Source organism: Phoenix dactylifera, chromosome 5, assembly GCF_009389715.1.
Source record: "Phoenix dactylifera cultivar Barhee BC4 chromosome 5, palm_55x_up_171113_PBpolish2nd_filt_p, whole genome shotgun sequence".
Classification (NCBI taxonomy): Eukaryota; Viridiplantae; Streptophyta; class Magnoliopsida; order Arecales; family Arecaceae; genus Phoenix; species Phoenix dactylifera.
The window spans coordinates 4,762,177-4,789,140 of NC_052396.1; the positions used below are offsets into that span (position 1 = coordinate 4,762,177).

The 26,964-nt window shown below is 39.7% G+C and overlaps 3 protein-coding genes across 11 annotated transcripts; 1 reads left to right on the plus strand and 2 right to left on the minus strand.

Moving 5' to 3' along the window:
* Positions 1–648: 648 nt before the first annotated feature.
* On the minus strand, positions 649–9,608 carry LOC103712186 (nucleolar MIF4G domain-containing protein 1). Of its 4 annotated transcripts, none has more exons than XM_008798642.4 (14): positions 9,435–9,608; positions 8,418–8,506; positions 8,183–8,274; positions 7,235–7,907; positions 7,045–7,112; positions 6,868–6,950; positions 5,883–5,982; positions 5,455–5,540; positions 4,790–4,872; positions 4,512–4,648; positions 4,332–4,433; positions 3,665–3,958; positions 3,456–3,578; positions 649–1,252 (listed from the first exon to the last, which is right to left on the minus strand). In XM_008798642.4, exons 2-14 carry the CDS (start codon positions 8,419–8,421, stop codon positions 863–865), a joined length of 2,235 nt encoding a protein of 744 aa, XP_008796864.2. In that variant the 5' UTR covers positions 8,422–8,506; positions 9,435–9,608; the 3' UTR covers positions 649–862. The 4 variants fall into 4 exon arrangements, with proteins under 4 accessions (XP_008796864.2, XP_038982507.1, XP_008796861.2 ...); XM_039126579.1 differs by having other exon boundaries at positions 9,174–9,608; XM_008798639.4 differs by having other exon boundaries at positions 8,418–9,608.
* Positions 9,609–12,593: 2,985 nt separating this feature from the next.
* Positions 12,594–13,846, plus strand: LOC103712188 (auxin-responsive protein SAUR32-like). The gene has a single exon (XM_008798645.4). It carries the CDS (start codon positions 13,176–13,178, stop codon positions 13,587–13,589), a length of 414 nt encoding a protein of 137 aa, XP_008796867.2. The 5' UTR covers positions 12,594–13,175; the 3' UTR covers positions 13,590–13,846.
* A 5,430-nt stretch (positions 13,847–19,276) lies between these two features.
* On the minus strand, positions 19,277–24,340 carry LOC103712189 (probable methyltransferase PMT17). 6 transcript variants are annotated; one of them, XM_039126581.1, is made up of 7 exons: positions 24,132–24,340; positions 23,795–23,902; positions 22,314–23,014; positions 21,996–22,206; positions 21,131–21,428; positions 20,565–21,032; positions 19,277–19,766 (listed from the first exon to the last, which is right to left on the minus strand). In XM_039126581.1, the coding sequence occupies exons 3-7, from the start codon at positions 23,007–23,009 to the stop codon at positions 19,541–19,543; spliced, it is 1,899 nt and encodes a 632-aa protein (XP_038982509.1). In that variant the 5' UTR covers positions 23,010–23,014; positions 23,795–23,902; positions 24,132–24,340; the 3' UTR covers positions 19,277–19,540. The 6 variants fall into 6 exon arrangements, with proteins under 6 accessions (XP_038982509.1, XP_008796868.1, XP_008796869.1 ...); XM_008798646.4 differs by lacking the exon at positions 23,795–23,902; XM_008798647.4 differs by lacking the exon at positions 24,132–24,340 and having other exon boundaries at positions 23,795–24,003.
* Positions 24,341–26,964: the final 2,624 nt, after the last annotated feature.

Genomic DNA, 26,964 nt, shown 5'->3' on the forward strand with positions numbered 1-26,964 from the left:
CTTATAAAGCAGCAAGGTACCCATTACACCCATCGATGTCCATGAAGAAATTACATGCAACATCATATTCCTTTTTTCACACAAAAGAATGATTGATCTATGTACTCCTTTTGTACATTTATGCATCTGTCCGGAGTAAAGACCCAACTCATATGCTACAACCACCTGAGTTCTCACTCACCTATCTTGAGTAGGAGAAATTTCACTGCTGAAATTTTCAAATGGAGATTCCATCTGATATACCAGATATCGCTGCTGCGTCAAGGATGACGACAGGCCTGGAGACAATTCCATTCTCTCGACATAATTGGAATTTGAAGAGGAATGTCCTACGTGCTGCAAACATGTATTGAAATGACACGCCAAGACATGGGAGCAGCTTCATGAAGGGCTTGTATCTTCTGCAACCCAAATTACAGTACTTCAAATTTGTGAGCCCCTAATCTGTGTTTACCGATCATTGCTATTGGTGCGACCATGATCATCATAAACCGGATTGGTGAATCGTACCTTTGAGAACAAGTACAATTAGGACCTCCATTTTGGTTTCTGGTTAATTTTCTTTCATAGTAAATGAAACCTGATTGAATTTAGCCTCTCATTTTTCTTCAGAAGTCCCAATTTTCAACATTTAAAGTTCGTTTCAATTTTGCATGCATAGCAAATCTTCCGTAGCCACAGCTAAAATCTTCAGAAATTTCCTTCCTACAGTCATCTGTTACACTGAAACTGTTCGGCGGCAATCAGCAGCACTCATGCAAGTTGACTTGCATAGCCTCTCAGGAAAATCAAAATTGGAACAACTAAACACACCAACGAAGAGGAAAAGGAAGAGAGAACAGTCAACCTAACTTGAAAAAAATTACATGAGGACCCCAGCCACATTATCAAGTGCTTTCTTCGCAATCTTGAATTTGCCAGCAATGGATTTTCCCGAGTTTGCAGCAACAACATACTGCTTGATGAAGAACACAAGGCTGCTCCGCAGCATTTCAAGCTCCGGGAGTCCAGCTATACGAGTGAAGATGTTCCAGACAAGGGCATCGGAGTTCTCAAAAACAGCCTCAAAGAGCATTCGGAGATGCATGATCCTTTTAGGTGTCAGCTGTGCAGGGTTTGTCAGATCTACAGTCTTCAAAATAGCCAGGGAGAGCAAGAAGGTGGAAAGCATCTCTGCAACAAATTTTGCAAGGTTCATGGAGCGGTTTAACTCCATTGATTCGAGTTCCTTGAAGTGATCCCATAAGCAATACTGAAATTTACATTAAAAAAGGCAAGTTCAGAAACATGATGAAATTTGGAAAACATCTGAAAACTAATTTTTTTTAAAAAAAAGAAGAAGTCAACAAACAGAGCTCAACAATATAATGACGTAATCCAGAACTTGCAAATACCGATGTCCTGGTAAGGATACATCTCATACAAACAGGAATTCATAAATGATCCAACAAAATTATAAGTAGCCAGTAGACATAAACTTACATATACACTTAATTACTTAAAATTATCTTCTCTTCTCTTGGCATATAAATGATGAATTTCTTTAGTTGGATTACATCAAGACAAGCATTTTGGACCAAAGACACCATTAAAATTCTCTACAGCAAATCCATGGCATTATACCTAGAGGTACATATGGTTAATTTTGGCAACAAATGGCAAAGCATGATTATCACTTCTGAGAATGAAACAATCATGATTCCTGATGAGAAAGTAAAATGTGATGGCTCAATAGGGAGAATAAAATATTATGCAGATCATATCCCAATTATATAATTCAACAAAAAAATTCCATTACAACTTATGACATTCCTTATACATAAGCAGATGATAATGACCTTTGACAGTAGGATGAACCAAGAGTCGACCCCCTAACAGATGTCTTTTGTGCTAAGCAAGAATATTCAAAGTACACTACCAAATGAAAGTTCCTTACAGATGATGTAGTGCTAAATTTACGGCCAGAGAACGGGCTAGATCTAATCATAGGCATGGAGGAAAACACTGGAAGACATGGGGCTAAAATTTAGTCAAACAAAAAAATTGTAATTTGCTATTTTTTGTTTTTGAGTAAAGTTACAGACACAAGGTGACTAAACTATTTTATTGATCAAAATTCAGATACAGTCTAAGAAACCCCCAACACCTCCAGCCTCAGCCCCTTCTAACTCTAATCAGCTTACAAAACAACGGGACAGCTCTAGCCTCCTCCGGAACTAGAAGTAACCATGATCTCAATATTCTCTTGATTCTTCTAAGCATGTCCATCATGGAAGACTTTGACTTCCTAAATATCCTGTTATTCCTCTCCAGTCATATCTCCCAGCACTGGGACTTCTTCAGCCATTTCCTTCTCCAAGGCCCCCATAGGTCCTGCACGTCCCATGCTTTCTGCCTGATTTTAAGCAAGAATAAACAATTCTTAATGCACAAGACTGCCTTATGCTCTATGAATCTTCTCTGCCACAGAAGATACAGTCTGATTTGCAACTTTTATGAGTAGCCTTTCAATAGGGATGCAACTCCAGCTGCTTGAAGAGTAAGGTTAGAGGTCAGCCCAGGCCCGATACAAGATTCAGTCAATCCACAGCAGACCTAGCCTGACATGGTCAAGCCAAGCCCAACCAAGGCGTGCCTTTTAGAGCTTGTGTTTGAGAATATGGTCGTGTTGGGGCTAGTTGGGCTACTTTATGTGGTTGGCAGCTTTAGCAGCAAGCAAGGGGACAAGAGAGCAGAGAAAGAGAGAGAAAGGGAGGGTGGGAGGAGAGAATGAGATTCTGACCATCACCTGTCATGGATGTTGATATTCAAAGAGCAGAAAACCCTGAATCTAGGGTTTCAAACTACCTAGAATTATTAATGATTTCCTAGTTCTACAATTTCAAATGTGGTCAGGTGACTGGTAATATTTGGAGGAAGTACCCCAGTGTTGTAAGGGTGGCAATTTACTTTGCTCCATCGGGTACCCGGCTTGACACTAATGGGATGGGTTTTACCTCACATAGTAGATCTGGGGTGGGTATGGATAATGGTAAAACCGACCCCGAATCTGACCAGATATATATAACTCTTCACAAATCCCCTCACTGAGGCCAAAAAAAAAAAGATTTATATGCAACCCGCCCCATATGGATAATGGCCTAAAACCAACCCATTGCCATCCTTAAACTACCGTCTACCGCTGCTAAGGCCAGATTCAGACATATATGAAAATGAATTCAAAAACATGATATAGTCATCAACAATTAGGATAAAATGGTTCACAGAAAATAGTAAAGATACTGGTAGTCCAGACCCTAAATCCCTAATACATGGACAATATTATCTTATTTTATAATACTATCTTCAATCAAACTGAAAAATAGGCCCTCATTCAGGCCAAAGAGTATTCGCATTTGGACAGATTTTGGGAAAAACCAAACATGACTTTATAAGGAAAAGCTGAATGTACCCACCTGCAAGCTGAACTTGTGATTTTTGTCATGGCTACATAATTTGGAAGCCAAGACAGTGTAATACTTGTTAAACACCTTTTCTTGCAAACAGCAATCAACAAGTACCCTCATTATTTCTCTATCCTACAATTCATTAGGAAAATTGAAATGTAAGCAAACTGTAGGTGAAACCACAAACAAAGCATGAAAGAGTGGTGCAGAATCGATACCTGCTTCCCAGATAAATCCAGCCTCAGAAGCTTCTCAAAAGCATCTATATAATCTTCCCCACTCATGATAATACAAAAAATTGCTCTCCTTAAGTCAGTGTTCATCCTTTGTGCAGCCGCGAGATGTACCAACTTTTGTGCCTCTAGAACTTCTTTGTTAATTGTCATTGCCACGTCTTCAACATTATCTGTTGAGGGTGCAACATCTCCTGACAACCACCATTGACCTTTCTTATCAGGATCAAGCAATTTGCTCCATTTGAGCCCACGGAGGACAACATCCTCTGCTCTTAACTGCAGAAGTTTTTTAGTCATCAGCAACTGATGGAGGATACTGCAATAGCATGATGATATATATAGCATAATATGGAATTCAAGCAGAAGCTACAAAACTGGCAAAGCCACCTTATTCTGAGTTGCATAAAATTATCATACAAATAAAAAGATGTGAAGATTTATGATGTTAAAAGTTCAACTGGCTTCAGCAACAAGAATATACAGTGGAAACAAGATGTCAAAATAGTAAAATTTTCTTACTTTTAGCTGTTGATGACTTAACTAAATTATTAAATAAACTAGGTAATGCATAAAGGGAAAAAATTATTTGTTATATTTGCATAAGAATATATAAAGGGGAAAAGAGTAACATATAAGTAATATGAACGACCTTTTGTAGCCATTTTTTCATCCGTATATGATGAGCAGTAGCTTCGTTTGGCCTTTTCTTGTTGTTTTTTATATCACATATCGTCTCAAGCATGAATTCCATCTGCAAGGAGAATTGATCCCCAAAAATCAGAAGCATGTTCAAAACAAGATAATTTAGGAAGAAAGTATGTCAGCTTACTCTTTTACTGTTTATATTTGATTTCCCATTTTCTTTTCTCTCAGAGAGAGATTTCAGCTCATTCACTCTATTCTGAATTCCAAGGACGAAATCTTTCATAGCAGTGGGATCATCACTCCTCAGCTTCATCCCACAACCTGCTTTCATAAATAAAAGGTGTAAAAATGAGCCAGAGCAATTTTGAGTTTCATGATCTAGGACTTGCCAGTTTACAATAAAATTGGTTTACATTGATCATAAAAATATAAATTAATAAGAAAAAAATGGAAAAGATATACATTGTAGAATTGTCAAGATAGTGGACACATCCAACTCTGTCAAGCGCTTTGTCAACATGGAGAGGAGATCATATATGAGATCGCTGCAAATCAGACAACAAAAAATGGTAAATTTATGCATTGAACACATGAACCACCTGGACTCATAGAGAAACAAATCAATACAATCATAATGCGCAACAAAACATAAACACCAGATATGAATGATTATGGGTACCCACCAAACCAATCTATTTGAATTTTGAAGTTTAGCCTACGAATGACCTTATTGAATAGATGGACCATTATCTGCCAAATTCCTCTAGTAAAAACTCTCTCCTATACATCACAACTTATTCATGCTATTTACACACCACAGCTCATCAGGAATGCTAGAAAAAATCCTAACCATAAACAAACACACACACACAGAGACAAAAAAAAAAAAACATAATGAAGTGAATGGAATCATTGGAATCTTGCATCTTTATGTAGATACTCTGTAGAATATCCAAATTCCTACATACAAGCCCAAACCACGTAATTTGCTTTTTCAAGCACATACTTACATGCAAATAGTAAAAGGTTTAAAAATTTAAGGACAATATTTCAGATCTTCTCAGAAAGTTATAGGAGACTACAAGCTTAGAAGCCATTCATGCATCTCAATTGTCAATAGTACTAACCTGGCACAAACATCAAAGATGCACATATATGACAGTAGTAATGTAAGATTACGCAAAGATAGGCCATCCTCCTTCAAGTATTCATCCTAAAACAGAACGAAAATGTCAATTAGAAGAAAAGCCAGTGATACACTGTACTGAAAGCATATAATGCAATATAATATCTTCAATGAACAGAACTGATGGTTAATGACATTCGTGGATCAAATCATGGATCAAAGGAATCTAACCACGAAGCCAAATATAGGGATGGACAACTGCTACAGAAGATGACCAGTCAAAGGCATAAAGAAAGAGAAAAGTATCTTTCCCAGTGACTACAAGCCCATCAAATATTTATACAATAAATATACTGAAGCTATGGATGCCTAAAATCATGGTTGCTGCCGCTAGTTTCTCTTGGTCTCATTTTAGACTCCCAATCATACCTCAAATGATTTAGCAAGAGAAGAAAGGAGCTTCGCACTGAAATCAATCCCAACTAAGCATGCCAAACCTGCAACAAAAGTTGCAAAAACAGCAGCATACCTACATAGACAGAAAGGTTTAGAATTATACTACAGTAGTAAAGCAGATAATATTTGAAAAACCAAAAGGCAAGCAGTTTTACCAATATAGACTTTGACATAAGAGCAGATAAAAGTGGATATAAAAGAAAAAGAGGGTGAAAAAGAAAGCTCAATGCTGATTAAAAATGGCCAGAACATTTTAGCAAGAGTTGAACGAGAAATCCAGAAATATAAAAACAGAAAGACATAACTATTACACTCTATTATCTCCAAAAGGGAGACATTTTCAAAGTTTGATCTTACCACAATTTTACAATTAAGAACATACCACATACAACAATCAACAAGCATTAACCCTTTAACTTGCTCTTAGAATGGGTGATCAGGTGCAAACATTCCTCATGATACAAACCAAGCAATTTTGCTAAGGTCATTTAGGATTGATACGTAACTAACACCTTAACTAGCACCTAACTAGTCTGTTTGTGAGAAGATGCAACCACACTCTTGAAGGAAGGTGTCATAGGACTAGATCCCTTTCTTTTGATGATATCAGAAGGGAGTAGGTTCATATGACATCTATAGGGTGTAGGAAAGATGGATAATATAAAGATCTTTCGCATGTTGGTCTTTAAGAAAGGAATAATATGATTTGTCTTGGTCAACAAGTTGTCAGTGAGACTCTCTTATGCTTACTTAATTCTCCACGACACTCTGATACCTCCTTATACCGCTTCAGTATATGACAAGGAACTATTTTTTAATTTTCATCTATTTATGACAAGACATATCACTTTCACTGCAAAATAAAAACCAGTAGCATTTTGAAAATCACATGTAAATAGATTAATAACCTAGAATGTGGTGCCAACTGAGCTTGAAATCAAGAAAAAAGGGACTTAACTGTTCATTGCTACGAGGCCCTCCAGAACAAGATGCTACAATCTCCTGTCCAATTATTTGGCAACCAACACTGCGAGAAACTGACTGGGAAAATGTCAGCTCCAAATAAGTCACAAAGAGAGTTAACAATATTATAAAGCCCAAAAGAAATAGCAAGACATAAAATTAATATTATTACTCGAAAGAGTGTAGCCATTTCTTCTGTAATTGACTCCACATTTGATTCAGAAAGCCTATTCAGAAGTCCTGAAAACAAGTAATTAGTTAAATAGATTTGGATATCAACAAGACTCCACATACCTGAGAAACCAGAGTTCCACAGAAAATAATCACCTTTACTCCACCTTAAGATATAATTGAACTCTTACCTCTCACTCTACGACGAACCTGAGAGAGCTCTTCTGATTCCGCATTTGCTTGAGCTCGCAAGTGAGGAGCCACATACTTCACGCGTGAATCAACTGCAGTTTCTTCCACATGTGGTTCTTTTTCATCAGATGTATCAAGCTGCTCAGCATCCCCACTATCCATCTCAGTATCCTCCATCGGCACTTCCACAGCAACCTCACCCTCTAGCTGCTTCAGTGAGGAGACAGATGACTTCTTTCTCTTGTGCTTCTTCTTGCCTGTTAACACACTCTCCTTTCCATTACCACAATCTGACACACTCTCCTTTCCATTACCATAATCTTCTTCTGCTTCATCATCTATATCTGTGTCGTCGCCTACCATGGAGTCCGGAAATGATGGGGCCCCCTCTAAAAGTATATTTAATTCGTCATCAGGACCACGTAGCTTCCCATTCTTCACCTTGAGCTTCTTCGCCAGCCTCCTCTCCATTTCCAGATCATCTTCAGCACTAACCATACCCTTCCCCGTCTCCATCTCCAAAAACTCTTGGAATTTGGTCTTCAATTTACCCTCTGAACCCCCCTTCCTCTTCTTCAAAGATTCTAACTTCTTCTTGGATTTCTTCTCCAAAACCACATCTTCAGTTTGTGGTTTCGAATCCAAGGATGCTTTCTTCTTCGTTTTACCTCCCTGAACCCATAAAATCCCCACTAAGATCAGAAATCCATCGGATATTTCTAAAAATTTCAAACTTTTTGATACCAATTTAAGTAAAACTTTTGAAAAATTCCCTTTTTACCACTTTGAAACTAAAAACAACGAAGACATTTCAACAAGTTACTCTCTTCCCTTTTACCACTCTGAACCCAAAGAATCTTATTCCACTGGGGATTTCTTCAAATTTTTACCGTTGATTATGAATAAAAGTAAAAAATCTAGAGAGAGCGAAAGAGAGATTTGATAACCTGGTGGTGAACCCACGAGAGGAATCGGTTCTTCTGCTTCGCCAATCGAGCTTCTTTCCTCTTCTCTTTGCGAGACTTCTCTCCGACTCTTTCTGCAACCAAAGAACAAAACAAAACAAAAAAAAGAAAAAGATCACAGAGCGATTTTTTATTGGAAAAATCGGCCAAAAAAGATCTTTAAGCATCTACTCTAAAGAAAAGATGGTAGAAAATTTTTTTCCTATGGATTACGCACCCATTATCAAATTACTCGGCGATCAAGTGATGGCGCTTCGCTAAAACCCCAGAACGCGGAACGGCAAAGGAGAAGAACAGCACTAGAAACTGAAGTCAGCGGAGAAGAGTCAGAGGTAGCATGGGAAAAAGACAACACGAGGTGGCTTAGCGAACCAAACCAATGACCGTTGGATCTAAGTCCAACGGTCCATGATCAATATATATCGTAACTCAGACCTAACTGAATCTAATACATATACACACAAACATATATATAGCAACAAACGTTTCACATCTCCCTCCGATCCTATTTCGGTTTCGAGTCTGGTTTCTTCGCACCTCCACCACCGCCATTAATGTCGAAACTTCCCATCTCCTTCAACTTCAACCCTCCCTTTGGCGGCGTCGCCACCCCGTCTCCCTCTGCCGCCGCTGCCGCACGCGTTGGTACTGTTCAGCCCGCGAAGGACCAGAAGATGGCGCCCACGGAGCGAAAAGCCATGAAAACACGAAAAAATCGAGCCAAAAAATTTAAAAAAAAGGAGCAAAGATAGAGGCATCGGAGGGAGAAGGATCGAAATCCAACCCTACGTCCTCCTCCAATCGCCAATGGCACAAACCGCAACCATCAGATTAAATACAAATCACAAGAAATCCGACCTTTCCGAGAAGCGAAAGCAAGAAAGGCAGGCGAACCGAATCCGGGGAACAAACATAGGAACAGAAGCACAAATCTTCGAGTAATTCGACAAGGAGGAATTGGCAGCGGCATTACAAAAGAAGCTTATCGCCGCCGCGCTGCCGGAACCCTAAGCGCGCTGCCAGAGGAGCGCCGCTGCTGTTACCAAAGAAGCTTATCGCAGAGGGAGCTGGCGGCGGCCGGGAGTCTCTGGCGGGCGGCAAGCGTCGCGGAGTACATGCGAACCGGGGAGGCGGGATCGAGGAGATAGAATCATGGCGGCAGAGGGCGGTTGTAGCGGAGCGGGCGGACGGGGAGATAAATTAATCCATCAAAAAGTTAGGAGAGGGATCTCACCTTTCCCAGGCCACAAGCTGTGGTTGAAGGGGAGACAGCAGCGACGGAGGAGGAGAAGCGGTTCTTCCTGGAAGCGGCGGATGAGAGGAGTCGTCCCGTTCCCCCGTTCGGCTCTTCGACCGAGGACACGAGAACCCTAGCCGTCTGATTCCTAGCGAACCGGCAGATCGGGAATAGACCACGAACTCACCAACCAGCTCATAGTTTAAACCCCGTCACCTATAGTTTGGGCTGGGCTATGGGCCTATGGCAGAGTATATATAATCTGGGCATCACCTATAGTTCGGGATGGGCTATGGGCCTTTGGCATGGTTTTAAACTCCGGGCCGGTCCAGGCTCAGGCGAGACTTCAAGATCTAAACCGTAGTCTAGCCTGTTTGCCCGAGAGCTTATATGTCAGGCCCAGCCCAGGGCCAAATCCCATCCAAAAGGTTTCAGGCTTGAACGGGCCGGGCGAGCCATCCGGCTCATGAACTGATCTACTCCCGAGTTGAAGCGCTATCACCGGTGCCTCAAGCACAAAAACTTGATCCCCTCGAGAGCTTGGGAGCTAGAGAAAATAGTAGCAGGGCAGTCCGGTTCAAGTCATTACCTGAAGAACTTCAATTTTTTTTAACAAAAAACTGGGGCCGACCAACCGACATGCATGGAAAGAAATGTTGAATAACAAGGAGAATGTTCAGTGATCCTCGCAGATGAAGAATCTAGGACAAGTATATGCAGAAACATGAGACTATAGTTGGTGGATACAATCTCTAAATAGCACGAATCATCTTTCAGAAGCCAATAAAGAAGATAGGTAAGTACGTCAAACCCTCGTCTATTGATGCTCGCACGTTTGACTACCCAATAATGGAGCAGTAGCGAACATAATATCGGCATAGGTCATGAGAAAGCTACGCAAGAGTGAGGACGATCTGTTAACAGCAAATCAGGTTCTCACCAACTTTATGGACGTGCAAGTGGGGTCAAGGACGTCTAATGACAGCTTTTTTCATCATTAGCATGCCTTCTTCCTTGCACCAACTTTCCGTTCTATAGATCTAGGTGCTAAGGATGAGAACGACAAAATAGAGATCGTCCTTGCTAATAATAGGCCATTTATGATAAATGCCGACATTGGTGGAAGCAGGGGTCTATGATTCTAATCCTGGTCCAATTAAGTTTTGGGGACAAGGTAGCTATGGAAAGTCAGACAAACCTGATGGCATCCAATATAGTGAAAACAGAATCTTTAGTTCTGGCTTATGTCTTAAAGATTGAAATATTGTTTTTATTAACAATGGTCTTGGCATTTAATTCATGTAGAATGCTTTTACATCAATGACACATGTTACATTTGTTATGTCTCTCTTTTATGGCTCCTTAATTTATATCCCGCATGAACATTGCTTTTGGCTGCACCACCTGCCGGGGTGTCTTCTTTCGTCTTATTGACACCTTTTTCATCGTATTCATGACCATTGCTTTATTCTGATGAATGGTCTTCAGCCATTGGCTTTGGCACTACCACGTACAGAATTCCTTCATCAAACTTGGCTTTGATCGTCCTCACATTGCAATCCTTTGGGAGTTGGAAGCTCTTCAGGAAGTGACACCATTGATTGCCTCCTATCGGGCGTTCCCCGCTGATCCATAGGTTCCTTCATGTGTCAACTTTGGCCTTCTAATTGTTCCTTCTTGAATCCTTTGTTCCAAGTAATTAAAGAAGCACTCATGCAGGATAAGCAGTTATATACCACAGATTAAAAGGTTTGTATTGTGATTTAAACGATCTTCAGGTAAAAACATAAACAGGGTCATTTTTACTATAATGATTTTGGATAATGATTTCTAAGGCACCACCGTATTGCTCGAAAAAAACAAATCAAGGGGCCTTGTTGTGTTACACATACGTATAATATTGGGTAGTTAAAAAAGTGCCGTTTAGTCATCATTCAATACAAAATCATCATTAGTAATAGCAAAAAATACTAAATTAATTTACATTAATAAGCTTCTGGATAACCCAAAAGGTAATAGTATGAATTGAGAGCAAGGGCTCTGTCAAATAGCACCATAATGTCAGCCAAATTGTTTTTTGCTTCCTAGAAAAAAAAATGCCATGATGATCTAATTTGTTTGAAGGTAGACTTCTCAGAGTCTATAATTTTCCTTATCTCACCTTATGGTCTGGGCTAAATCTTCTATGCAAATGAATGAAGAAATCATGCATGTTTGAGACCTAGGTTCGCAAGAATTAAGGGACTTGAGGCATGGAACTATCTAAAAGGTTGATATACGAGCGGGAACTCGATATTTCTTTCAGATGGATGGTGTCAAGTAACTTCGATGATTTATATTATTGGGCTAATGTAAGTTTTATGTTGTCTTAAACGTTATGTTGTCCTATACATACTCTCTCGCATTTTCAACAACAGATTTCTTATGGATTTAAGTTGTTATTATGTGGTTGATACTTTTTGCTGATGGCATTTTCACGAAAATTCTATCATGTACTTGTGTTATCTGTAATTTATTGAGATCGATTCTCTCTCGCGAGCTGATACTTCTTTGGGCAGAAGTTTTCTTATAATGAAGGTCATGATGAACTTGTACCCATTGGTTGTCAAGGAATTGGTAATCTCCTGTTGGTGATGCACAGTGCTACTAGATATGTGTTGCAACTTGGTACTTCATGAATTATGCTTCCACCTACGTTGAAGATATTAGTTTGAGGAGGGGGAAGAAAAGAGAAGTTTGAGTGGATACTGTCAGTTGAGTTGGAATATAGAGATAGTCTCGGTCATCCTTTCTCAACTAATCCTATTACAAATAGTTACCGTCAACTCGATGTATTTTTTTAAAATCAGCAATGGTAATGATCGAAATTGCACCCTCCTCATTTGACGGCATGTTCTGCCGACCTTCCAAGTCAACCTCTATAAGAAATGCAAGGTTTTAATGGAGAGATGCCATTTCTAGAGGGTGAGAATTTGACATAAATTTTAGTTGGATCCGATGTGCCGCTAAGCTGGTGGGTCGCTACACGCGGCAACGATTGTGGCAACGGTCCCACACGGCGGCTGCTTCCTAACGACGTGTAGACCTTGCACACGCTTCTCTGGCACGTGTCATTTAACAGGGCTTATATTCGTTCCACTTTCGTTTTCCGAACGTTGCGGAGAACGAACACGCGAAGGAAGGCTGATGCGAGGCGGCCTTATTCCATTCAGCAGCATCATAACTTTTCACAGTTTCCAAATCCAAATTCCAAACCCTAGTTCGAGAAAGCCCCGAAGCTTAACCTGAGAGCAACGAAGCACAAACGCAACAGGCACGGTAGAACTTCTTCAAGAAGGAAAAAACAAAATCAAAGACGGCAAGTCTTCTTACCTAATCTGATGGACTGCGTCCTTATCCCTATTCCCACTATTCTTATCCATCTGGTATAAACCTAAGATTCACCCAACCCCCTACGTTATATAGCCATCTCTCGGAGACCTGACGAGCTTCGTATTCCTCTGCCGGCTATCATCGGAAACATCATCTCAAAAGAAAAAAAAAGGAGGAGGACCATGTCTAACGTCCCCACGTCCCTCTGCAACTCCTCTCTCACGCTCTTCCGCCTTTCCATCTCCAGCTCCGATCCTTGGCCCTTCTCTCTCTAAACCCTGACTCTCTTCCCTGCACAAGAACTCCAACCTTTCCTTGCCCTTCTTGGTTTCCTTTTTTTTTTTTCTTTTTCTCTCTCTTTTGTCGATGAGAGGTGAAGATATACACAAACAACATCATCATCATAACCACCATCAGCGTTTGCTGAGCTTTCACTTCCACATGCCCCACCTGAGCCACGGGCACGGGCACGGGCACGAGAAGGGGATGAGTCTTCCGGCGGCGATGGCTCCGATGAGGAAGGGGTGGATGGGGATAAGAGTGGGCCAGGAGGGGGAGGAGCAGGAGCGGTTCGTGGTGCCGGTGGACTACTTGAAGCACCCGCTCTTCGTGGGGCTGCTCGACCAGGCCGAGAAGGAGTACGGGTTCGAGCACAAGGGCGCCATCACCATCCCCTGTGGCGTCGATCACTTCCGCCACGTTCAGGGCATCATCGACCGCGACACCGCCGCCGCCGCCCACCACCACCACCACCACTTGGCTGGATGCTTTAGGGCTTGAAGATTTTATTGGCTTTTTTTTTTTTCTTTTCTCTTTTGATTTCTTCATTTCTTCGGAAGAGATAAAAGAAGATTGATGATGACGATAATTTGTGTACGGGCGCCTTCGTGCTTTTGTCTTTTTAAGGCATTACGTTAGCTAAGATTCCTTTTATGTCTGCAAATTTTTCTCATAATTTCTTAATTTGTAATATGAGAGACAAGGGGGGATTAAGGAGAGTTTATTTCAGCATATATGGAAACATGGGATTTGGATCCTTTCACGCTTGGAAACTTATAATGACTTCTATCCTTTGTAAGATTGGTAGCTTTTAATAGATTGTAATAAGTTATTCTTCTTTAATTTTCTCAGAATAAAATGTTTTTTCTTACAACTTTGTAGATCAATAGATAACTTTGTGCTAATGGAGCAAAAAAAAAAACATGTTAGGAAAGAAAAAGAACCCTAAAAGGAACATACATAAGAAGGGAGAGACGGAAAAAATAAAAAAGGTAAAGTGGGCTTAGATTGATTGTATTTATTGAAAGAACATTTGGCTTCCACGATTCGAAATAATTTTATAGTGAATCTTGAAAATGATTGGATTAATCGGAGGATTGACTGCTATCATGATCTCTTCTAATTTTTTCTCTTGCTCAGCCTCAACCTACTCCCACTTATATAGGAGATTACATGGATACAATAGTAAAAAATGCCATCAATATAAACCTAGAAGTTATTTATAATTTTTTATATATTAGTGATTCCTTATTAAAGATGGGAAAAACTCCATTGTATGGCAATATCGAGAATAAATTGGCACAATCTAGTCAACCATAAATTTAATTTCTATGTCATCTTACAATGATAATAAAAATGCAGCATGTTTCTTCAATCCAGATCTAGAGCTTAGTTTGGAAAAAGAATAGAATATCCTAGTGTCGCGGTCCAAAGCCCAACCTTATGGTTCTGATTTATATAGAGAGAGGCGAGAGTTCATTACGATCCAGTTATGTGTTATCAGACAAGCTGTTATACCCTTTTTCATCTACCGCCCTGAGATCACATCGAGTTATAACTGCCCGCGCTAATCGCTTGGAGGTTCATTCAAGCGTTGATTGCACGCGTCCCATGTCACTCAACACTGGTCGACCAAGCTAGCAATCGTGATTTTAGTAGGCGCCAAATCCGGGCCATATCATCTAGTATAATTGTTTCTATCCCTAACTAATATAGTTAACTCCACATTAAAATGGGATAAATCTTAATTTGTATTTGCATAAAGTGATTTTATCCTAACTTAATCAGTATAATAGTTGACAGCATTCTGGTTGCTTTTTGGTTAAGAAGGCAAATGTGCTCATTCCTTTGTGGTTACTTTTTTTTTTTAACAGGGATGTTTTTGCTTGTTTCAAGAATTAGGTGGGAACTAAATGGCTAGGATAGCTCCATTTAGAATAGTTATGGAAAGATTAATCTTCATAACATCTGTACATGACCAAATGGCAGGGGATTATGCATGTCGCTCCTATTTTTGACTATCAAAATAAATTTTAGATAAAATCCTTTATCCTTATTTCATCTACATTCCAAATTAACTATGCCTAGGAGAACATTGCAAAATATTATATGTACTCTTTCAAGCAAAAATACAATGATGTGCAATACCATTATAGCAAATGGTTTAGATTCCTAATCTAGTCTCCTACTAAACCTATAGTTGAAATTCGGATCCCTATGTTGGGTTTGGTTCACAATTAGAGTCCTTTTATTTTCGTAGAAAGCCAACTAAAAATGAGCACAGCCCTCATCAAATACCCTTGCTTTCCTAAATCCTAATGAAGGAAAGATCTGATTGTAGGTAATTAATACAATGACAAAGAGACTTTGCCAGTCAAGTAAGATCACATATTGTTGACTAAAGTAGAATCTTCAATATATATCACTTGAGTAAGCTACATATTTCCTGAAGTTGGACTAACTTGTTTAGAGCAATGGAAACCCAACCCTCCTTTTTTTCATAAAAGCCAGTAAGTGAATCCATTGCTGGGATTACTAAATAGTATATTAAAAGATATAGCAATGAAATAAATTTAGGGTTGAGAACTCTGTGATCTTAAAAAGAAGAGTCTATCTGCAATTATTATATTTTCTTGATCGAATTATAAATAGTAATAAGAGGAGGTCTTATATAACATTTTGATAAAATATTGAATTTGAAATTTAAAAAATCCTATACAATAAAGATTGATCTTGTAACAATCTAAAATCTTATCCGAAAAGGCTAGCTAGAAGATATTATTTAACTTCCTTAAGTTTGTATAAATACTTAAAATCTACCCAGCGAATAGCCGATATAGGATAAAACACACACCTGCACTCGTCTTCAAATACTCTTTCTATTTAAGTCCTAATGTCCTTCCCAGGCTAAGGATTTAAATCCATTTAAATCTAATCACAAGCACTACGACTGGTTCGTGGTCAGCCTTAATGAACCCGTGCTGCAGTGTCTCTTAGTTTGCATAGGTTATGGATTGAATCTGCTTTGATACCATTTGTAACAACTCAGAATCTCATCCAGAAAAACTGGCCAAAAAGTATTATTTGAGCTTCTTGATCCTATATAGGTACCGAAGATTTACCTATGTAGCCTGTTTGAAAAGGAATCCATTGCTTTTTCTTTTTCAACATCTCAGTCATGATTTAATGGGCAAATAGAGGAGTCTAGAGGTTGCAATGGTTGGATGTAAACAGCACTTGAGCCGTGGCCCTCCCCCATTAGTGGACAATATAATTGGTAGAGCGGCATCGCATCCACTATGCTAATGCTGGTTGAGTGTAGCTTTTGCTTTCTAAAATAGAGAATTTACCGAGAAAAAGAAAAAAGAGAAAGCGGGGATGCTTCTCTTTATGTCATGTTGCATAAAAGAGGCGTTTTATTTCCCTCTTTTATCATGATATCCACTAAATCAAAGCGAGGTTTGGATGCGATTGAGATAGCTGCATCATGTTGTTACCACCAATGAATTGCACTCATTTTGGAGCGAGAAGACTTACTAACGCTCACTTGCATCTCTTGAAATGTAGGCTGAGGATTGTTGGCTTCTTCATGCAGTTTCAGTGGATGTCTGTTTGCAATCAATGCTAGTGTATGTATATATGATCCGTAGTGATTGCACAAAGATAGCAACATCTAGCACTATTTCCGGATGTTTGGTGGCCCATTTCCATCCAAAGATCCCCAACTATCTTGCTGATTATTCGTATGGTTTTCATGAATTATCCTAATAAAAACCAACAATTACAATAAATTTTTTTATTTTTGTCGTAATATATGGTTGTAGCTTGAATCAACTGTTACCCAAAGTTATTAGTACGGTTGCATTTTTGAGAAGTAGTTTCTTGATAAGTGAACATAATCGGTTTCTTTTTCAATGAAGAAACCATTTATTTCCCTATAGTTTACTTATTTCAAGAAACTAATGAGTCTTGAAGTAGAACTTTGCTGTGATAGGGTTAATGACCCCGCTTTATGATATAATTTTTTTTTTGTTGTTGTGGAACACAACCAACTGAAGGAAAAGGAAAGGTACATCTAATGTGGCAAAGCATATATTCAGTGGCTGATAGAGCAGCTAGCTAGGTGACTTCCTTTTTTATTAATTATAGCAGATCTAAGTTGCGGCAAATTAACCTTTTCTGTATTACAAAATTATCTTCGAGATCAGTTGATGGCTAATGTGAGTGGATATATCTATTCAAGGGCCATATGAGACACCCAATACGCCAAAAAAAAAACGTACATCAAAAGAAAATGTATATCCTTACTCTAAAGAATCTATGATGATTTTCTAGATAAAGAATGTAGGAAGACCTATCTATATTATAATTATCTTGATCCATATTTTTGTGAATTCACAATCTGAAAGATGGTTTAGATCACAACTTACTATAAATTTGTAATTGCAGTAGGTTGTGGACGGGGTGGGTGAGGGGCCTGCATTTAAGAGCCCGTGAAGTGCATCCATCCCATGCAAGATGGACGTGGGACAGTGCGAGGGGCAAAATTAAACCCTATTCCTGCCGCCACGGGGAGCATTGGATAACTATTGTGAATGTTGCAATCATTTGTGACGCAAACTGGTGCTGTGAATGAGGAGGAATAGTGAGATATTCGCCAAATGCGAGAAGTATGATGATGGTTGAACTTTGTAAAGAATGGAATTAATTTGGAATAACTGTTTCCGGAAATAAATTCTAGATGCTCAAGTCTCTGTCATCAGAGACTGCACACTCAACTGCTTTTGGTTATTATCTTGCTTCTCGAGTAAACTCTCTATCAAGATGGGCGCCCAACAAACTTGAGAGGCATTAAGCCATGGATGCTGCTGTCTTTTTTACCCCTTGTTTTCCCATCTATGCACTCACACGTCGCATATTGTGGGTTTCTTCTACTGATGCTTTCTGGGTTTGCTTCAATCTTTATGACACTAACTCTATTGTGAGTTTGTGAGGCTAGATAGTCTTCTTTCTTCTTCATCATCTTCGTCCTCCTCCTCCTCCTCCTCCCCTGATTTGGTTGGCAAGATCTTGAAACCGTTTGAGCTTCTATTGTTCAACAGGTTGAGGTCTGTTTCACCCACACACACCCAAAAGAGAGAGAAAAAAAAAACTGGTTGAGGTCTGCGTGCCAAATTCCCAGGCCTCTCTTGCGTCAATATGTCATTACTCTTGCACTCGATTGACCAAGGCCAGTGAACGCAATAGCAGCACGTTAGAGTCATTATTGCAACAACAGCGCAAGCTTATCGTTCACATAATGTCTGACTAGATTTTCAACAAGAATTGTAGGCACTTAGAAGTGTTTAGACTGAGTATAGCTAACAATTTAATTTTTAATTATGTTAGAAAGAATTCCTGTCAAGTATTACTTTCCTCCTTGTAGCCTATTAGTAGATGGAATTAATCATAATAGCTGATTTATGTTTACACTAGTAGTAAAAGGTTGTATGCAAATGTTAAAATCTTTATCGATGTTCTTCATAGACAAGTATGGATGACCTACAGAATCGTCTAATTGCTCTTACCATAGAGATTAGCTTTGAGAATGACTAATTTCTGTAGTGTAAACAAAAGTAAGCACATACGGGGTCTTGCCTGCTTGCCTCTTTATTTTTTCATTTTTTGAGAAGTTCCCACCTGCTTGCTTTGAACATATAATTCCAGATATGAGAATACCGGGGTCTTGCCTGCTTGCTTTGAGAAGTTACCCTCTCCCCCAAGCGTGCATGCCTACATGGAGAACGTGAAATTCTCTTTGTAATTTTTCAAAAAAAAAAAATCTAGTTGCATGCTCTTTGGAGGAAGTGGAATTCTTCATTATTATTGAAATAAAAAAGTATTTCTTTTATGTGCTAGAGAAAAAAAAAACATATTTCTTTTGAATAAAAGGGAAAGCATTGCTCTCCAAGCTACGAAACTCGGCATTTTTATAACTGCCTTTCCAAGTTCTACTGCAGGGGGATGGATATTGTGCTATAGAGATGAGCACATACATCATAAAAGATGGCAGCAGAAACGAGTAGCATCATCTATAAGTTTTCCTATTCACACTTCAAGGCAAAGACTGCTGCAAATAAACCAGAAAGGATGGTTGACAATACAAATTGAATCTATTCTGAATTGATGGTTGAATGCAGACAAATAAATACAACTCTCAATTCAAAGATGATAATTTCAATAATTGATTTAAGACCAATCATAATACCATTACATTCCCTTCCCCCCACTCCCCTCTCTAAATATTGCAATTAGAAAGCAACTCCTTCTGTCACCAAAAAAATATAACACCAACCAACCCATAACCATCAAGCCTAGCAACTCCTCTCAGGACAGGGTCAGAAAGAATCAGATGCTTCAAGCAAAAGTGAAAGACGGGGGCGATGAGATATTGCAACACAAAAAAAGTTTAGTCAGTCATGTTTGGAGGCTTCAGCAGTCCAGTATGTCTTAACAGCCACAAGGATTTTTTCAGGGTTGAAGGGTCCACTTTCATGGTCCAGGATCTGGCTTTTCCATCTCATCCCATCTGTTATTGCCTTTACCTTTGTGAGGACCTCCACTATGTCCCGGATTATCACTGTCCCCTCTGGCCTCAATATCCTATCCATCTCCAAGAGAATGTATGTGATGTCGCACCTGCAAGCCATTCCATTCAGTGAGCTTGGATACTGGTGGAAATCATGGTTAGTAAAGAATCAAGATTAACATAAAAAATGAAAACCAAATATAACCTCATTTTGGCTACAACTGCAGTACTTTTTCTGCTCAAGAATGTGCAACTTAAACAGATATCTTGATAACTTTTAACTAAACTAAAATAACCTGACATTTTAGTTTTCTTGGGTCCCTGAAATAAGGCATCTTCAAGTGCAAAATTAATGACATACTGAAACAATGAATTTTATCTGATACCGGAGCAACCTCATATGAGTATCTTACTGAACACTACACTCTACAGAATAATCACAAAGTGGTGATAGATTAAAATTCATGGGAGCCATATCAGGAAAGATGCAATCCAGATCTATGGATGGCATGATGATTGTGTTTGGCTCTAAATTTTTTTCATCCAGAAAAAAAGCTCCATTTCGAATCTTTTAGTGAAGATGCCATGTTTTTTTATTTTTCCTGCCTACTAGACTAACCAAAATAGCCTAAGTCAGATCACTTAATTGCAAGTTTAGAACATTTCGACTACCTATGGAAAACAAAATGTCAGACACACACACACACACACACACACACATATATATATATATATAATTCATTGTGATGAAGGAATTATGAAATAAGAGAAAACCACTTTCAATGCAGCAAAAGGTAAAATGGTATGAGCTGTAGTTTAAGGCAAAATTTGAGTATAACACAGCTCAGCTGTGGGTATCACAAAAGACTCGGGGAACTTCTGAACAACAGAGAACCCTTTCTGTTTACCTGTCCTGATAGGCGCTGAACACACCGTCGGCATGGAGGAGATCATAAGATCTTGGATACGTCGAGAAAGCCTCACACCAGTCTTGGTATGTGCCAATGAAACCCCGCTCGTAAATGACACCGAGTGTGTCTCGGTCTGAACTGATAGGGACGACATTCATCACCCACACCGGGTACTTTATCAGTGCCGCTGCAAAACCTCCCAAGTTTGCATTCATGTCCATCACATTCCGATATCGGCCCTGAAGCAGAGGAGGAACAATACGTTTATAGTGTGTCACCCGCTCTTTCCACATCTGGTTGTCCTCTTCAAAGTTCTTGGCAGCGACCCCTGGAATTGAACCCCTGCTTATTCTTGGCGGGACAGCAAATGCCCGATAAGGCCATTTCTCCAGCTCTCCACCAGCAACTTCTTCCTCATTATTCACCTCTGGTAATGGTGTTATACAAACCTCCAATTTCTTGTACCTATATATACAATTAGTCCACGGCAATGCAAATGTTTCCAAGTCAATCAATGTCGTAAGAGAGTTAAATCATGTCATCTACTGCAATACGTTTCATACCAGGCAGCATCAGAATTGTCATTCTTGCAGATGTGTGGTGTTTTATGGATCTCGCGACTCTGAATGCATTCTATGTGGTTGATCGGCTTTTGCCAAATTGCAAGATCATCCTTCTCTATTATTTTCTTCCAGCATAGGCGCTTCGCCACATCCTCGATTGAATCTTGCTCGTGCTTCAGATCATCTTGGGTTCTCTCCCAACCTTTGTAGTACTTCTTCCAATGGATTGGAGGACCCGACAGAATCCAGTAGCCTCCTGGTCTTAAAACCCGGTCGACCTCGATTAGGTAAAGACCATCTGAAAAAAAAGATTAGCACATACATTTAATATTGTGCGGACCAACTTCTCCTAAAATTTCACACCAAAATGGTAACGCATTTCCAACATAGTGAAAATAACATAAGGGATTTAGATAGCAATAATAAGAAGAAGAATAAGAACGACGATGACGATGCAGGTGGCTCTAAATAGGATTCATATAGCTAACTTTAAATTGACGGGATAAGGCCTGAGATTATGGCTACGGACTTCTAACATACTGTATTTTCAAATTTTTCAACTAGTTATGTTGGAAAAATAATTAACAACAACATCGATCAAAGTGATTTTTTTGCTTTGTTTTTTAAGTGAGTGTCTCTTGCTCAAATTACTTATGTAAAGACAGAAAAAAAACAGCCCATGAAGGATGGAATAGAAAAGGTGAAGACTAATTACATTTTATTGATTTAGGGATTAGCTGTGACCTGTGAGTGGCTTCGGATAGCACCATAAAGATCTATCAGGCTTTTCAGAATTTTAGCATTAAGCTCTACTCAAGACATGTATCGCATCTCATTGCAATAACTTGGCATCATGGTTGCTTACCATTCTTAAACCATGGGATAAGACACCGCGAACAATGAGCCATGTCGAAAGCCCGTGCTGGATATGGCATCCGCTGCGATCCGATCACTCCGATCATTGCTGGAACTCCTCGCTCCAGAGCAAATTGCACCTGAGCCTCATGTGTATCCCTTGGTGCAAATGACATTGTGATGACATCCCTCTTCAGAAGATAAGCTCCGAAGCTAGCAACCTCCAATATCCAAACATAACAACACATCTCATATATCCACATTTTTATACGATGAAATCATACTCTCAATCTCAGAAAACCAGAAAGCAAAGGGATGCTAAACTTACTCCACAGCCTGTGTCAATTGCAGTTCTGATGCTACCATCAGTTAAAGAGAGAAGAGCATTTATATCATCAATATAAGCATCGGCACCTCGTGGGAACATTGTTCCACCACCAGGGAATCTGAACCGGTCACCCTCCACTATAACCCAATTTTGGACAGCCTTCTCAATACTGAGCTCCTTGTGAGGAATGTTGTCAAACCAAGCATAGTCTCTGCTCTGAGGCCACTTAAATGGTGTCTTATAGTTCGGTGGTGCAGGGATTAAGCATCTGATAAGCTCCTCCTTTCCAGGACAATGGCGCTCTCGGTATATCAGCATTTCTCTTTCGAACCTCCTCCCCCTCGTTCGGTCCTGGCAAGGAGTGTACTCACTGAAGTTCAGGGGGCAGGGATGAAATTTCTCGACCGTTGCCGCCGTTTCATCGAGGTCCGGCCGGTGGCGGGCTTCGAAGTCGAGGGCGGCATTTGATGATGAGAACGATGGCACGGCGGTGGAATGGGGATCGGACAATGGATTGACAGAGCCACACTCAATTTTGTTGGACACATCGCCACTGGATTTGGGTACAGCGGAGTTTTGCCAAGCCCCAAGGATGTAGAAAAGAACACAGAGACCACTTACACCTAATATATAAGTTAAACGCTTCCTTCTTGAATCTAGATGGACCTTTGGAGATCCATAATTATCTTTGGCCATTAGACCTGCAAAGAAAAAGAAAAATCTCATGTGAGGCTTGAGATCTCAAACAGCAGAGCTAAGATCTATAACTAAAGATAAACCATTTTTTTTCTAAGAAAAAGGCTCCAGGCACCTGGAAGAACAAGGGAAAATATAGGAAGACCTTGATTAATGAGTTCACTCAAAAGAAATGGATCTCGAGTCTGTATTTGTACTTGAAAAAAATGAAGATGATGGTGATGAATTAAAACATTAATAATTTAAAGGAGAGACTTGTCCTGGCGACAGCACAAGATTTCACAACATATACCAGCAGGAATTTGGTCGATGTATGCTCTAGAGAGAAGGCACAAGTTCTACTGGTATATAATTCAACACAGTTGTGGGGAAGGGGAAACTAAAACTGCTCCATATAAACATCAAGAAAAGAGATCTATGCCAGAAGTAAACATCAATAAGAGAGATTTAGGCAAGAAGAGAACCGCTTCATATTTAAGACAAAGCACCAGAAAAGAAAAAAAAAACACAGAAAGGGTCTGATATTGATGGGCACTTTAAGAACAAAAAGAGTTGTAGCAGAGCTCTTTAATTAATGCAGCATAATGAACTAGAAAGCTTCATTTAATTCCAAAGACCAAATCAAATCTTGCTAGGCAGGAAGAAATAAACATAGAAAGAGCAGGCTCAGTCAAGTGCCTACTGGTAGGTGTTTTTATGATAGAGATGACACAACACACACCAGAAAGAAGAAGAGAGACCAGAGAAGCAGAGAAAAGTTAAAGGCTCAGCAGGCTGTCAGGTACCTCCAGAGGCAACAGATCATGGAAGGAGAAGCTCTAGGAACCTCACTCTACAACACACTGCACCAAAGCGAAAGCTCAAGACAAAAGCTAGACTCCACCACCACCAACCTAGTGACAAAACAACATCATATTTTCTCAAAAAAAAGAAAACTATCACTCTACCATACATCCGTGTCTTGATATAAAAAAGTTCAGCTATAACACCATCCCATCCATCTGCATCTCGAAACGTCAAAAAGCCCACCAAACCTTCTCCAGAGCAGCATGGCTAACTTTTTCTTTAAAAATATAAAAGAAAGAAATAAAAACCAAGAATAAAGTACTCATATGGCCATACCTGAACAATCTTCCTTCCCACCTCACTAGTGTTCCTTCTAATTTCCTTGGCTAACCCCCCAAGCTCTCTCTCCCCCTTCTCTATTATGGATTACGTGAAGGGAAACTCATGATGGCCTCTGCTTCAACAAGACATCATTATCTCATGGTATCTAGGGAGACATGAGAGGATATCTAACATTTGTTTGTTTTTTTGACCTTTTTTTTTTCCCCTTTGTGTCTTCCCTTTTATTTCTTTTTCTAATGGCTCGCAAAATAGGATCTGGTCTAAGCTGGGACAGTACAGCGGTCGCCGGGGGAGAATAATGAGGAGCCTGACCAGCCTCAAATTGCTCCGAAACGGATGGACAATCTCTGTTCTTTTTTTTATTTTATTATTTTCCCTTGTGAGTTGAGTTGTGCACCACACCCCGATATGACTGGTGGATTCAAACTTCAAAAGTTTCGGCCAAGTTTTTGTTACCAGATCTCTTTACGAGAATAGTCAATAAATCTTTCATTCCAACTTTCGGATTACTCCACACCCAACTGTTCACCCCCCTCAATTATACCTAACATGTCAGAAATCAGAAGGTGGTGGGTATTGGTAGATGCCAGAGGCCGAGAACACAAAACATGAAAGAACAAATTAATACAAACAATATGAAAAAATACGTATATTAATGACATGCTCCCTGTTTTTAAGATTGTTTATGATTATTGATATTCGTCATTTTTTTTTTTCTCTCCATATATACGTTTGATAGGTTGTGCTTATGTTAGAGTGATATGAAATACGGTTTTTATTAAAAAAAAAAACTACTCCATCTGTGAAATGTAGTGTTGCACGTGGCAAACATGCAGACAATCGCACTACATGACCATCTTGTCCTGCTTCCGGTCTCTAGTTTCTCGCATCCTTCGTCCCACCAAAAAATTCCACAGCTGGGTGCTTTGCTTCTCTCTCACCATTCGCCACCTTTTCAGATAGAGAACTATGCATAATAATTTGAAATAATTTTTGCACGCGAATTGCACTTGCTACTTCTAATTAAGCTTCGGAACTGTGGCAGTACATATTGTGGGGGCCAAGCCATCTCTTTTTAAATGTCCTTCATGGACTCCATGGAAAGATTGATCCCTTTTTAATTTATTTTTTTATTTGTAATTATATGGAATGTTGTGCCATTGTTAATCCATCTCACCGCCACCATCTTTCCAAAGCTAGACAGCATCTTATTTCTCTTTATAAGAGAGAGATCAAATATCTGAACTTATAAATATTTTTACCTTTTCGTATGCAGTCCTCTTATTTCTCTTTGTATGAGAGAGAGAGAGAGAGAGGGCAATATCTGAACTCATAGAAGTATGCCAACAAAATTTTTAGTTTAGATGATTGGCATCTGATCATTTCTAAATATTTGTCCTTCAGAAAGATCCAGAGTTCGAATCTTAAATATTTCTTAGAAACTTAAAACAAGATATTTACGAACAGAAAAACAAAAACCATTTATGGATGAGGATAAATCGAGCAAAAAAAGTGGCCATGTTGATCAGTCAGTCTCAGACGTGCAGTGGGCCAGGTTTTGGGCCAAAATATTTGTGTGAGTTTTGGATAACCTCGACCGAGGGTAATCAAACGCACACGTATTATCCACGTAGTAAGGTTGTCAACTGAGTAAACAGTATGAATCTGGGTCCCATTAAGTTCAAATCAAGCTTAGTTTGATCATAACGAGAACAAACTTGAACCGGGTTCATGGGTTCAGTATTAATTTCAAACGGAGCTGGAAAAATCCGAGCTTGGTTATGTTATTAGCCTCAATAAAACTCCAGTGCTTATCTATTATGTCCATAACTAAGTATCTGACCAATTGAAGGATCTCTAATGACTAACATTTTGCCTTTGATTTGACCAAGGAATGTAAAAAGAACAATCGGATGTGGAATTTTTCTTTTTCTTGAATCCTAATTCGAGCATGACAGAAATCTCGATTAAAGCTTGAATTGAGCTTAAATGAAGCCTGAATCAAATTGATTCAAGCATGATACGAGCTCAAATTAGTTTCAACTCATCTCAAGGTTATCAAGTTGATCAGATTAAGTTCATACGGGACTAGGTTTAAGTTTGAATTGAGGTCGATCAGATAATAAACAAGCTAAGTTTGTCGTCAAACGTCATGCTCGAAAATAATTTCGAGCCAAGTTGACCAAAGTAAACTTGTCTCGATCATAATCATACTCTACGAGCATGTGGTGGTGTGATGAAACACAAACCCTCTACGTTATAAATATTTGTAGTTCTGGATGTCTGTCACCCTTGAACATGAAAAGGCCATTGAGAAGCATTATAAAAGTCGAGAGAAGGGAAGAGTTGATAATCTGTGTCTGTCCAGAGAGAGAAACTCTGGTTCTAGAGAGAGAAGCCACCCAACGGCTACTGTCCCTAGTTGTTCTGCAGCCTAACGGCTAGTCCTCACGGCCACCTGCTTCTCCGGCGAGGTCACCGGCGGCCTTCGGCGAGGTCCTTCTCTGTGGGGGGCACGGGAGTCGTCTGCGAGCTGAGGAGGAGCCGTCTTTCTCTTCCTTGACATTTCCATTTCTAACTCTCTGTGTGCAGGTCTGGGGACCAGCTTCGCCGGAGCTGCGCCGATGGATCAGCAGGCGGGCCCTTCGGGGACAACGACAGATGCGGCAGTGGTGGCGGGCAAAGGAATGGGCAAAAGCCTCGCTGGAGCTGCGCCGATGGATCAACAGGCGGGCCCTTCGGGGACAAAGACATACGCGGAGGTGGTGGCCGGCAAAGGTACGGGCAAAGGTAAGGTTAAAAACCTTGCGGGACGGGGGGAGACATC